General features: G+C 36.7%; 1 protein-coding gene across 1 annotated transcript in view; it reads left to right on the top strand.

The window, feature by feature from the left end:
* Positions 1-12,407, top strand: part of LOC140153697 (delta(24)-sterol reductase-like) — a 60,802-nt gene that overhangs the window by 11,910 nt on the left and 36,485 nt on the right. The window contains exon 2 of the mRNA XM_072176520.1: positions 10,996-11,280. Within this exon, the coding sequence (XP_072032621.1) occupies positions 11,038-11,280 (243 nt within the window). The 5' untranslated portion in view covers positions 10,996-11,037. The remainder of the gene's footprint in view (positions 1-10,995; positions 11,281-12,407) is intronic.

Genomic DNA, 12,407 nt, shown 5'->3' with positions numbered 1-12,407 from the left:
AAATGCCTTTGAGTAGTCAATGAAGCAAAGGTATAATGGTTGCTGGAATTCCCTATTTTCTCCATTAAATTCCTCAAATTGCCAATTTGGTTTCTTGTCCCTCTTCCCTTCTAAAGCCAGCCTGCTCTGGTGGTAATTCATTCTCAAGATGATTTCTAATTCTCTCAGCAATGATATGGAGGAGGACTTTACTAGCATGTGAAATTAAGGCGATGGTGCGGTTGTTAGCACATTCCCTTGTGTCTCCCTTCTTTGGTAAAGGTAGGAATACAGCCTTTTTCCAGTCCTCTGGCCATTCTTTACTGTGCCAAATCTTGTTACATAGTCTGTGAATTATTGCAACACCTTCCCCTTCACTCTCTTTCAACAGTTCTGCCTGGATGTTGTCAATTCCTGGTGATTTACCATTCTTGAGCCTCTTCATTGCTTGGTTAACCTCACTCAACAGGATCTCTGGTTCACTGTCAGTGTCTTCGCTTTCAACCCCATCTTCCTCCTCTGCATTGTCTTCTTGAGATGCATATAATTTTTCACAGTATTGTTTCCATCTTGATTTAATTTCTTCAACCTCCGTTAGGATGGTTCCATTTTCATCCTTCAGTACGTTGAGTCTTGGAACAGGTTTGGAAGTCAGTGCTTTGATATTTTTATACATATCTTTGGTGTTGCCTGATACACTATCCTTTTCCACTTCAGCACATTTCTTGGTGATGAAAGAAGTTTTATCTCTTCTGATTTGTTGCTGGATTTTCCTGTTCAACTCACGATACTCTCCACGTTGATCTTTGTTCTTCAAACCATTTGCTTTAACCTTTCTTCTTTGATCAGCCAATTTGAAGACCTCTTCTGTGAGCCAGGGTTTTTCTTGCTCTTACATCTGGGAAGAGTCCCTTGAGCTGTTTCTGTCACTGCTTTCTTGATGTTTTGCCACAGTTCTTCTGGAGTAGATTCTTCGGAGTCAGTCTCCATTAGACTCTGGAACTGGTTCTTAACTTCCACTCTGTATTGGTCATTGATCTTGCTTACATCAAATCTGGCTGGTTTTCGCTGTCGCTGATCCTCCTTAGTTTCATTTTCATGGTAGATATCAGAAGTTGGTGATCAGATCCACAGTCCGCTCCTGGGAGGGTCTTCGAGATATGAAACTAGATTTCCATCTTCTTTGTACCAAGATGTAATCAATCTGATTTCTGGTGCTTTGATCTGGTGATGACCAGGTATATAGTCGTCTTGGGTGTTGTTTGAAGTAGGTGTTGATGATTGCAAATTTGTTCTCTTGGCAAAAGTCAACAAGCATCTCTCCCTCTCATTTTGTTCTCCTAAGCCATTACTGCCCATCACATATTTATTGGTACTCCTTGCTCCAACTTTAGCATTGAAGTCACCTGTGACGACAAGAATGTCTCTCTTGTGAATGCTGTCTATGGCCTGTTGTAGCTGGTCATAGAATTGTTGGATTTCTTCATCACTTGATGCAGAGGTGGGTGCGTATGCCTGGATTACTGACATATTCATTGGTTTGCCTTGGATACGAATGGTAATAATTCTTTCATTTATCGGGTTATAACCTAGAACACATTTGGCGACTTCTTCATTGACTACAAAAGCAACTCCATGCTCTCTTTTACTTTCTGTACCAGAATAGTAAACAACGTGTTTACTTAGTGTGGTGAAATGTCCTTTTCCTGTCCATCTCATCTCTGAAATTCCTGTTAGGTGCACATCATTTCTCTCTAATTCATTTGTTAGAATGTCTAGCTTTCCCAGATTCATCGTCCTGACATTCCAAGTCTATAGTACTTGACATTTAAGTAGTGAAAAATCAATAAAGCAGTCAATAAATCCTTTTTTCCTATTGTTTATTGTTAAGTTCAATGGAGCATATCTCAATAGTGGCACTGGCGACATCCGGGCTCAGTTGTGGAGGATGGTCACATCTGTTCAAAATATATATTCAAGTGCAAGGAACCACATCTGGTTTCTTTATACGAAATCATTTACGGGAGATATTCATCATTTTCTACCCGAATCCAAAGATTTTCTTCTCATATCAAACTGGTGCATAGCAAATTCACATGTATCGATCCCGGGTATTTATTTTAGTATCTCTGCTGACAAAGTAATTATTAGCCAGGTGATGTCGGTGTGCCCCATTCCCACATCAACCTCACTTTTCTCTATCAAAATGGTGTCAATTTTGGTATTGACAAACTTATAAGGAATAAAAATTTAGGTGAAGAATGAGATTGTCAGTGTCAAGGCCATTACCCAAGGTGGAAAGAGTGAAATTGGACCACCCAACCTCCAATCCAGCCTCTTCTTTTTGCTAGGATAATGGTGTTGTCCTCTCCTTTCATCCTAGAGTCTGGTAGTTTTTTTCATGTCTAGAAAAATGCAGTAATACATACATTCTATATTTTGTCTGACTTCCAGATGAAGCTGTTGCATCATGGCAGTCAATGGAGAGAGCAGTCATACTTGTCAATATTGTGAGAAGAGTTTTAGTTACCTTAGCCAGAAGAAAAGCCATGAAATGATACATACTGGGGAAAAACCCCACAAATGTCAATATTGTGAGAAGAGATTTAGTTTCCTTGGCAACAAGACAAGTCATGAAAGGATACATACTGGGGAAAAACCCTACAAATGTCAATATTGTGACATGAGATTTACTTTAGGAGGAGACAGTGACGACACATGAGAGGAAACATACTGGGGAAAAACCATATGCATGTCAGTTTTGTGATAAAAGATTTAGTTTAGTGGGAAACAGAAATGTACATGAGAAGATTCACTTAGAAAAACCACTCAAATGTCAGTATTGCGAGAAACGATTTGCAGATATAAGATTAAAGAAAAAACATGAATTGACTCATTCAGTTGAAAAACGACACAAATGTCAGTTCTGTCAGAAGCAGTTTCTCCATGTTGGAGACAAAAATAAACATGAGAGGAGACATACTGGAGAAAAACCATTTGTGTGTCAGTATTGTTACAAGAGTTTTGTTACCTCCAGTGAGAAATACAAGCATGAAAGAATGCATCTTAGACTAAAGCTTCACAAATGTTACTATTGTGAAAAGAGTTTCAGGAAGGTGGGAGACAAATATCGCCATGAAATGAAACACTCTGTGAAGGAAAATCCTCACAAGTGTCAGTTCTGTGAGAAAAGATTTAGTGATGAAAATGACAAACAAGCACATGAAATAACACACAATGAAAAGACAAAACCTCACAAATGTAAATTTTGTGAGAAGAGGTTTACTTGTGAAGGACAGCTGAAAAATGAACATGAAATGAAACATACAGGAGAAAAGCCTCATAGCTGCCGGTATTGCTCAAAGACATTCCGTCGCTTGATTAACAAGAACAAACACGAGGACACTCACAATCTTGAGTTTTGTGAGGAACTGTGTTATACAGATGGACACACTCAGCATGCTCAAAAGAAGACAAATGAGATGGCACATGCTTCAGAAGAAAACATTTGGGTTAAATGCAAGTATTGTAAAAAAGTGTTTGAGGTTTTAATATTTTAGTAAAATGATGATGTATTTGGGTCTTTTTGAAATGCATTTCAATTCAAAATGGTTGTGGGGGAGCTCATAAGAATGAACCCGTGCACCTTGAAGGCATTGTTGTAACAAGTCAGGATTTGTGACTTGAGGTAAAATAAAGCAAGTGACTTTGATATTCAGTGACTTGACCCCCTTGAAGGTCGCTTCTTCTCTACCCCTTTATGTACCGTACTGACGCTAGAGTATAGTCCCACCTTCGAGTAAAGTCCAACCCCCAAGTTTTCGAAAAAATAATTTGAAAGTTATTTTTCTTTTCAGTTTTGCTAGTATCATTCATGGTTGACTTATAACAGTATAATAAAAAAAGCATTGAATTTGTATCCCTTTTGAAATCATTAAAGCCTTAATGTACGATCTTTTTAAATTTTTAGATTTTTCTTTTTTTCTTCCAAAATGATAATATGCAATCATAATGAAAGTTCACAATACATTTGGACGCTAAAAACATTGGGAATTTGCAAAGAAACAACATCATAAACTTCACCTCTATCACTCGAAATATCTCGTACTATTTGGATTAGGACGGCGAGTGCGGCCTCAGAGTAGTCTCCTACGCAGCCCGTTTGGTTACGCTCCCTCCACATGTGGAGGGAGCGTAACTGAACTGGCTTTGTAGGAGACTATGATTTGCGAGTCGTTCAGACATATTATCATAATCTAAAAATTATGATAATATGTCTGACCAACAGAAAATCATCCCATTTTACTACAAATATGGCGAATTTGACCGTTTGCTCATAGATTTAAGTTGGAACATGTGTAAGTATTACAAATATGCCAAAAAATCGGTTTTGAAAAAAATAAAGGTATATTCTGAACAAAGATCGTACATTAAGGCTTTAATAGAGTATGACATGAACACAAATTATCACTTTGCATATTAAAGCAATATTATAACATTTTCAAACAAAATAGATTAGCATTTCTTTGCCATAAATTGTTAGCTTTTACTGTCAGATATATCCCCTTTTATTTTTTAGCCGAACAACTACGGCAAAGCAAAGAAAATTGGAATTTACTACCAGCGCACATGTCGCCAATACGTACCACTCATTCGGTCATGTTGTGGTACGACTCTTTGTTGTGTATATCACCGTCCCGCACGCCGTGACGTACTGTGTGTTATGAACATCGTGTATGCGTTCGACTAATAATTCCATCGTAATAATAAAGTGCTGAATCAGCCTTTAATTCAAAATCACGGATTTTGACAAAACTACAGCACTTAGAGCCTTGATTTTTGCAGGGTATATTGGTTTAATAAAGTACAATTTAATCGTGTAAAAAAAGGAATTTTAAAAATTCAGTGAGGGCGTCTTCCTCAGCAAATGTTATAATATGGCTTTAAATACACAAACAAATTTTTTTTAATAAGTCAACCATGAATGACCCTAGCGTTAAGTTCTTGGTCCAGGGACACTACAAAACTGAAAAAAAAAACCAACAACTTTGAATAAATTTGAAATTCGAGTAGAGTTCCACCCCAAATTTTGAGAAATGCTCACAGAAAAACATGGTGGAACTATAATACTCGAGTCAGTACGGTAATAGAATTGTGGGAATCAACTTTGTATTTCCTTTCACATTGCTTGTTGATGCAACTAAGAGGTGATAGTGCTAGCGGAAAAAAGACCTTAATTCCAGGCATATTATTGAGCATCATGCAATTCTTTAGCCTAAAGAACTCTTTCACAAGTTTTAGCCAAACATTTAACCATTTCAACATAAAGCAATTAAATTGGTGACAACTTGTGGTTTGTGTGGTTGAATAGATTGTCAGGATTGATAGAATAATATCGAAAAACTAAATATTTGGCCAATTTATTGTGTGTTGAATAGTAGGTGCTTTAATACCAAAACATGCACCAACCTAATAGATCAAAAATTAGAAAATGATGAATGAATTTGTTAGCTAAACTAGTCAAACAAAGTTAATGAAGTCATGTGAAAAAATCACAAAAGGAAACCACCATTGAAAGATTGATAAAGCCCCATAAAAAGCGGTTTGTTTCATTGCTGCTACCAATCTGTAACAAAACTGTTAAACTGGAATGAAAAATGTAATTGACATTGTTAACCCCTCCCTAATACCCGGGCCTAATACTGTAAAAGTAGTTATTTTTGTGGGGTAATTTTTGCGACCAATACATAAAAGAACATTATTAACACATTTATTTTCGCAGTTTATTGACCGTGAAAAAGATGAAAATTGATGTTCTACAAAATTTCCACTTTAATAGGACTTTGTTTCAAGATCTTTTGGTTTCTTTTCTGAATATTCCTGATTCAAGTTTTAAATTGTAACTTTGAATACTGCTTGCAAGTAAACCATGGTAACCCTATGAACTTTCAATATATTGTGCCTTGAAGGGGTTTGAAAACCCACATTGTATATTAAATACATGTGCACCACATTATTGGTCGCAACCACATAATAGGGATAGAAAACTAAGCTAACTGGGTTATGACCTCCCCACAGCGCTTATTTAAAATGTAAAATCGCTTTTGATATCACGTCCAATCCATCAATCTTGATATTGGCATTATACTGCATAATATAGTCATATACCCAGCAAACACAATACGTTTTTCACATTATTCACCAAAGGTTGGCAGAAAACATGTAAATGCGGGGTTAAATAAAGGGTATAAATGTTTCATAACAATTAACATTCAAAAACATTTTTTGAAAACTTGCTGCCAAATATTCTACCATAATGTTATTTAAATGTCAACAAGATATTATACAAAATATTTTGCCAAGGTTTATCAAGTTTGCCAAAATAACATTGTAATATATTTTCATGCAAAATGTGTTAAAATGATTTCATGACCTTATATACCGGACATTTTTATGTTATTAAGCCGTTTGCACCAAAACCAAAATATGACCTGTTCAACAAAATGTTTTTACAGTGTTTGTTGGGTAGTTATTTTGTAATGCGGTCTTATACATTACTGATATATGTACATTATAAGTGAAGTTTATTGAATGTTAAGGTTAAGTTTACACTTTTAATATGTTTGAATTAAAAATTTGTTTAAAATTAATGTGTGTATGTTTTCTGTTTGTTTGTTAGGAATGACTATTATGTTAAAATTGGGAATTTAAAACAAGGACACTAAGTATTTTAATACTTATAGTGTTGTTGTTGTTTTTTGGGGGGGGGTAACCGGGGAGGGAGATGCTCTACCCTGTAACTCGGTTTTGAAAGGGTTTTTAATCTTTTGCAAAAATGTAGGTCTTCATTAATTTGCAGATGTAGAGGCTCTAGTAAATTCATATATAAATGCATCCCACCCCACCCCCTCCCATGAGAAGTCTTGTGTGTGGAAAATATTCATGTTAGCTCATGTTGGACAGGGTGAGAAGTCCTGTATTCACACAGTGCAAAATTTATTGGTCTTGTCCATGCACATAAGGCCAAAAAAAAAGTTGTTTGTTTGTCCTCCACCGCCCGCTCCTCAGATGAAGGCCTGACCAATATTTTTTTTTTTTCAATTTTTTTTTTTATAAGTAAAATTCAATTTTTTTTCCAGATTTGGAGTATCTCTGGACCTCTTTCATGGTTGAAAATTAAAAAAAGTCCACCAAATCATTAAAAGACTATGACATGAACACAAATTATAACTTTAACTGCATATTAAAGAAACAAAATGGTTTTTTTTTAAGTCACCATGAATGATTGTAGCATTTAGCTCTAGCAAGGTTAAAAAAAAAAAAAAATCCGCCCGCCATACGTCCTCTTTCAAAGCTGTGGAGGACAAACAAACAATTATATTTTTTTGGCCTAATCAGTGGCGGCACCAGGAATTTTTTTCATGGGGGGGGGGGGGCAAAGTGAATTTTTTTTTTTTGGGGGGGGCAAAATCAACAAATATTTACAAAATTGTGGCAAAAAGTGGAAAATTGTGTGATTTGGGGTTTTTGGCCTTAAAAGTGGGGGGGGCAAACCTTGATTTTGCAGTGTACAATGTATGTTAGTTGATTAACTTACATTTATCATGTAAAAATCAAAATTCTGGAAAACACTGAGGGTGTCCTCCTCTGCAAATGTTACAAAAGTGGGCCAGCTTCATTCCGGGCTTCATTCTCATAACACATTTGATAACAACACATGGTTATGTCACCGTATAGTTGGTGATCTTTGTGTAAGAGCGGGGGCTATCTTTAGACTCAATTCTATTTTTACAATCTGACATTTGATAAGAAACATAATCTTATTTGTACTGCATTTTATGATCTGGTACAGGTGGCCCGACAGGCGGTAGTCTGACATAAGGTAAAATGGATGTTATTGTAATGCTATAAGAAGGGCTTAATTAATGTTATATAAGATTGCATAAAGGTAAGTGTACTTTGAATGACACTTTTCCAATAGGGATGTCAAGTTTGCTCACTTGATGTGGTACTCCTTTGCACTGCTGTGTGATGATGTGAGTTCAAGCCACGTCATCTCCCAATATGGTGCTCCTCAGTGAACAAGGAACTAACTTGCATGGGCACATCCTTGTTCCAACAGAACTACTGAGTTACAGTGTAAGCTGATGATGAGGGCTTGTGGTCCTGATCATGCTGAGTGAGGCAAAATAGTTAATTATGATGTGTCTTGGGCCACAGCAGTGATCATTGATTTTCTCAGTCTGTAAAGGTGTTGATTTCTCAGGCTGTAACTGTAAGGGGGCTATCTTTTTCTTTGGAAGGGGGGGTCCCAAATATATGGGGGTCATATATTTTTGGAAAGAAAAATAGGGGGTCATAAACTTTTTGATGGCCAAAATGTAGGGAGTCACAAGATAACCACAGATAGTGTGGACTGTGCTTATTTTATTCAAAAAGACTGATTTCAATACAATTTTAGCTTATTTAGGGGAAAGGTGGTAGGTGTAATAAATTTTCTTTTTGAGGAAATGGGGGGGGGGTCACAATTTTATTGATGCCGACTTTTTGTAAATTTGGGACTCCCTTCCGAAGAAAATGATAGCTTAAGGTGGTGTGATCATCAAGAATGGGCTAAAGTGGCCAAAATAGCATTAGTTGTTTTCAACAAATTTAGGCAGCCATCTATAATTAAAAAACTGATTTGAGTTTTTTACAACCTTGATCAACTTAGCTGGGGTAGTTTATATATTTTTGTTAATTGTGTCCAAAAGGGGTATAAAATAGATTTGTTACCAAAATCTTGCAAAGGGGAAAATAGGTGTAAATGTTTCTTGTTTCAGTATATGATAGCCTAATGTTTGTATAAGGCCGGTAATATTAAATTATAGTAACTCAATTTTCAAATATGCCTCCTTTGGTCCCCAAGAAGCAGATCACATTCACAATACATAGTCCCTATACAATGTACATATTTTATTATATATACCTGTTTTCTTGAAAATCTGTGTTCATTATTTTAACACCTACCGTTCCACAACAAAATACCACCGTACTTCCTTGTTCCAAAATTGGGCTATTCCATTTAAAATCCACACTACCCCGGTGGAAGATTTAGCTCAAGTCTTCCACAGAGGGAGTATGAGTTTTGAATAGAATAGACAATTGGGTAACTTCCATTGACATATTCCAGTTATGGAAGATACAGGTATAAAGCCATAATACAGGGAGAGTATGGGTTTTAAAATGATTAACCCTGACCAATTACATTTGAAAACATACTCCCTCTATGGCAGCTATTTCCAAAATCTTCCACAGAGGTAGTGTCAATTGTTCAAGTGAGTTTAATTCGATCATTAACAATTAATTTATCATTCTGACAGTCCACATCCAGTGGTGGTGCCCAAAATTACTCCCAAAAAGTTGATTTTTTTGTGTAATTTTGGGTTTTTACTGGGGGTAACAGGGAAGAAAGAGTTCTGACTGCCCCCAAGTGGCACCACCACTAGGGCAGAGCAACTAAGGGCGCGTTCTCACTATGCCTGTTTGATACCAGGACGTGGGCTCGATCCTACATCGAGTCCACATCGAGTCCACTTCCAAGCATAGTGAGAACGCGAAATAAGTGGTTTCGATCCTACATCCAGGATGTAGCATCGAGACCACCTCATTGAGGTAGTCTCGTACCTAGGACGTGGTATCAAACAGCATAGTGAGAACACGTTTTCAGTGGACTCGATCCACTTATTTTATTATATTATTATACCGGAAATGTTGTATACACAACCTTGATGGCCGTCGTTGTACTATAATAGGCCTATACAATATACATGTCTACATTATATAATTTTCCATGATAAAATGTAAACATGCATTTTTAACTCTAAAATTTGTAGCTGGTATTATAGAACAAATTTATACATGCATGCTTTATTTCATGAATTTACAATATTTATTTTTTATGCGGAAAAAAGTCGAGGGGAAAGTGGATATAGCCTACACGGACGTTCCTTCGTTCGAGATGCTTGCCGTAGTTTGATGAGCAGCATGCTTCTCGTGCAGTGTGAAAACACAACGGCATCGCGGCAAGATACAGCTTTTATGATTTATCCAGTTTCAGAATTAAACAAAACGACATGCATTGGGCTTTACAGTATTATACAAAAGAATATTCAGGTGTAATATTCGTTTTTGAGGTGTACATTTTGCTAGAATGAGTTAAAATTACCAATCAAAATTAGTAATTTTGATGGTGATTTCCATTTAGAGGTTGTGTTGCGTGTGAATCGGCGTGCTTGACCAAAATCAGAAATAACAACACGATGTATTTCTCTCATTTTACACGTATAGGCCTATATAAAATAACAGTTTTTAGAGGTGTTTATTTCAGATCTTTCCAAATACATGCATATATCACAAAATAACATATCCATAAATTGAAGGAATATATCAGGGGGACTGGAAATAAAACATGATCTTTCAAAATTGATAGTCTATAGTAAAGTTTGATTTGTGCTGTGAGTTCGGCTCAAAACATGCATTGGAACAGAATTTGTGACGTCATGGTCATGCATTGAAGCGCTTGATATTATAACATCCGGGTAAGTGGAGTCAATCCTACATCAGCATTTTGGTGTTAGTGAGAACGCGAAATCAATGTGGACTGAGTCCACTTGTATGTGGACTCGGACCTAGGTACGAGACCCCATGTCTGTAGTGAGAACACGACCTAAATGTAACACTAAAACAGTGGCAGCACCACAGGGGGTGGACCAGTCAGTACTCTTCCTCCCAGCCCCCCCCCCCCGGCCCGTAAAAACCCCAAATTACGAAAATTTCCACATTTTGCACTGCAGCTATTTTGTGCAAAATTTGTTGATTTTTGCTGCCCCTGAATTTCACTTTGCCCCACACCCCCTACATTGTTTTTGTTTTTCGGGTGCCGCTCATATTTTTGAAATAATTATGTGAAAATTGATTTTAAACAATGTTCAAAGATCTGATTAAAATTGGTTTTGAACTTGAATTGTATTTCAGATACAGAACCATCTGTCGGAACTGAACTACTAAAGGAACAACATGGCATCATATGAAGTGTGGTTGGCTGCATTATGTACTCCATTGTTAAGTTTAATCATATGGATGCGAATCAAAGGATTGGAATACATCCTCATCAACTATCGGTGGATCCTCTCCTGCTTTGTTCTTATGCCTCTAACAGTCTTGTACAATGTGGTCTTCTTTGTAAGAAACTGGATTATATTCAGGTTGAACAGTGCCCCAAAATTACATGACAGGAGAGTGGCAGATATACAGAAACAGGTAAAAGGACTTTGTTTTGCATACTGCATAAGTGATAATTTTGCATACAGTTAATTTTGCAATTTGTAGTGAGAGACATTTTCGCAGGGTGTTAATTTCACTGTTGGAACTCCATTTGCGAAACTCTCGAAATAAAACCCTCGCACAAATTACCACTTACACAGGATTTGTTATTTAAGGTGATTCTATGTAGTAACTTCCCGGGAGTCACTCCCATTGTGGCCTGTACACCATCCGCGATAATGAAAACGCGTAAAAGGGTCAAGTTTTTTAGGGTGGGTAGGCACGATCTGCCAGCGTATCGCGTTTAGGGTGTCAAAAACATGAAAAATTGGAAAAAAGGGTAGCAAAATTGCAATTGCTAAATACGCTGAAATGAAATTTAGGGTATGAAATTTGATGTTAGGAATGAAATCCCTGTTTAGGGTGTCGCTTTTAGCCAAGGGTTAAATCCTTGTTTAGGGTGCTTTTCAAAAGTTGATTATCGCGATGGTGTACAGGCCACAATGGGAGTGACCTCCGGAGTAACTTGTTTTTGAAACTTTTAGGATCTTAATAAAAATGGGCTATTCTAGTTGAAATCCATCCACTCCTATATCCTATGGAAGACATGCCCTTAATCTCTTACAGGGAGGGAGTGTGAATTTCCAATGGAGTTACCTGAATTGGTGACTCTTTTTTAAATCTACACTGCCTGTTTTGGATATGTTGCCTATCAGGCCACAGATGATACGTCATTTTGTGTATTGATATGGCATAACATGCTTGTAGACTGTAGAGGTGCGTGACTGTAGCATATTGTTTGCATAGACTTGAGACATAATACTCGTACATGCTTACAGTTCTTGCAACTTAAAGTTATAAACAAGTTTTGTTCATTTTAGAATAAGGGCAGTTTTTATAAAATAGTTTATAGTTATCATTGGTTATTAAAGTAATATTAAAGTGACGAAGAATGAGAATAAATGATATGAATTTTTGTTTTTTCTATCCTCTACTGTGGATAGACGACAGGCAGGTCCCATATTTTATCGTAGTATTGGACCTGCCTGTCATATATCACACGGAGGAGGATAGTACAAACCAAAAAATACTGTTTATCCTCTAATTTGAATTCCTTTACATTT

Source organism: Amphiura filiformis, chromosome 5 (assembly GCF_039555335.1).
Source record: "Amphiura filiformis chromosome 5, Afil_fr2py, whole genome shotgun sequence".
In the NCBI taxonomy this organism is placed as follows: domain Eukaryota; kingdom Metazoa; phylum Echinodermata; class Ophiuroidea; order Amphilepidida; family Amphiuridae; genus Amphiura; species Amphiura filiformis.
The sequence above is the reverse complement of the archived record's forward strand: the minus strand, read 5'-3'. Positions and strand labels throughout refer to the sequence as shown.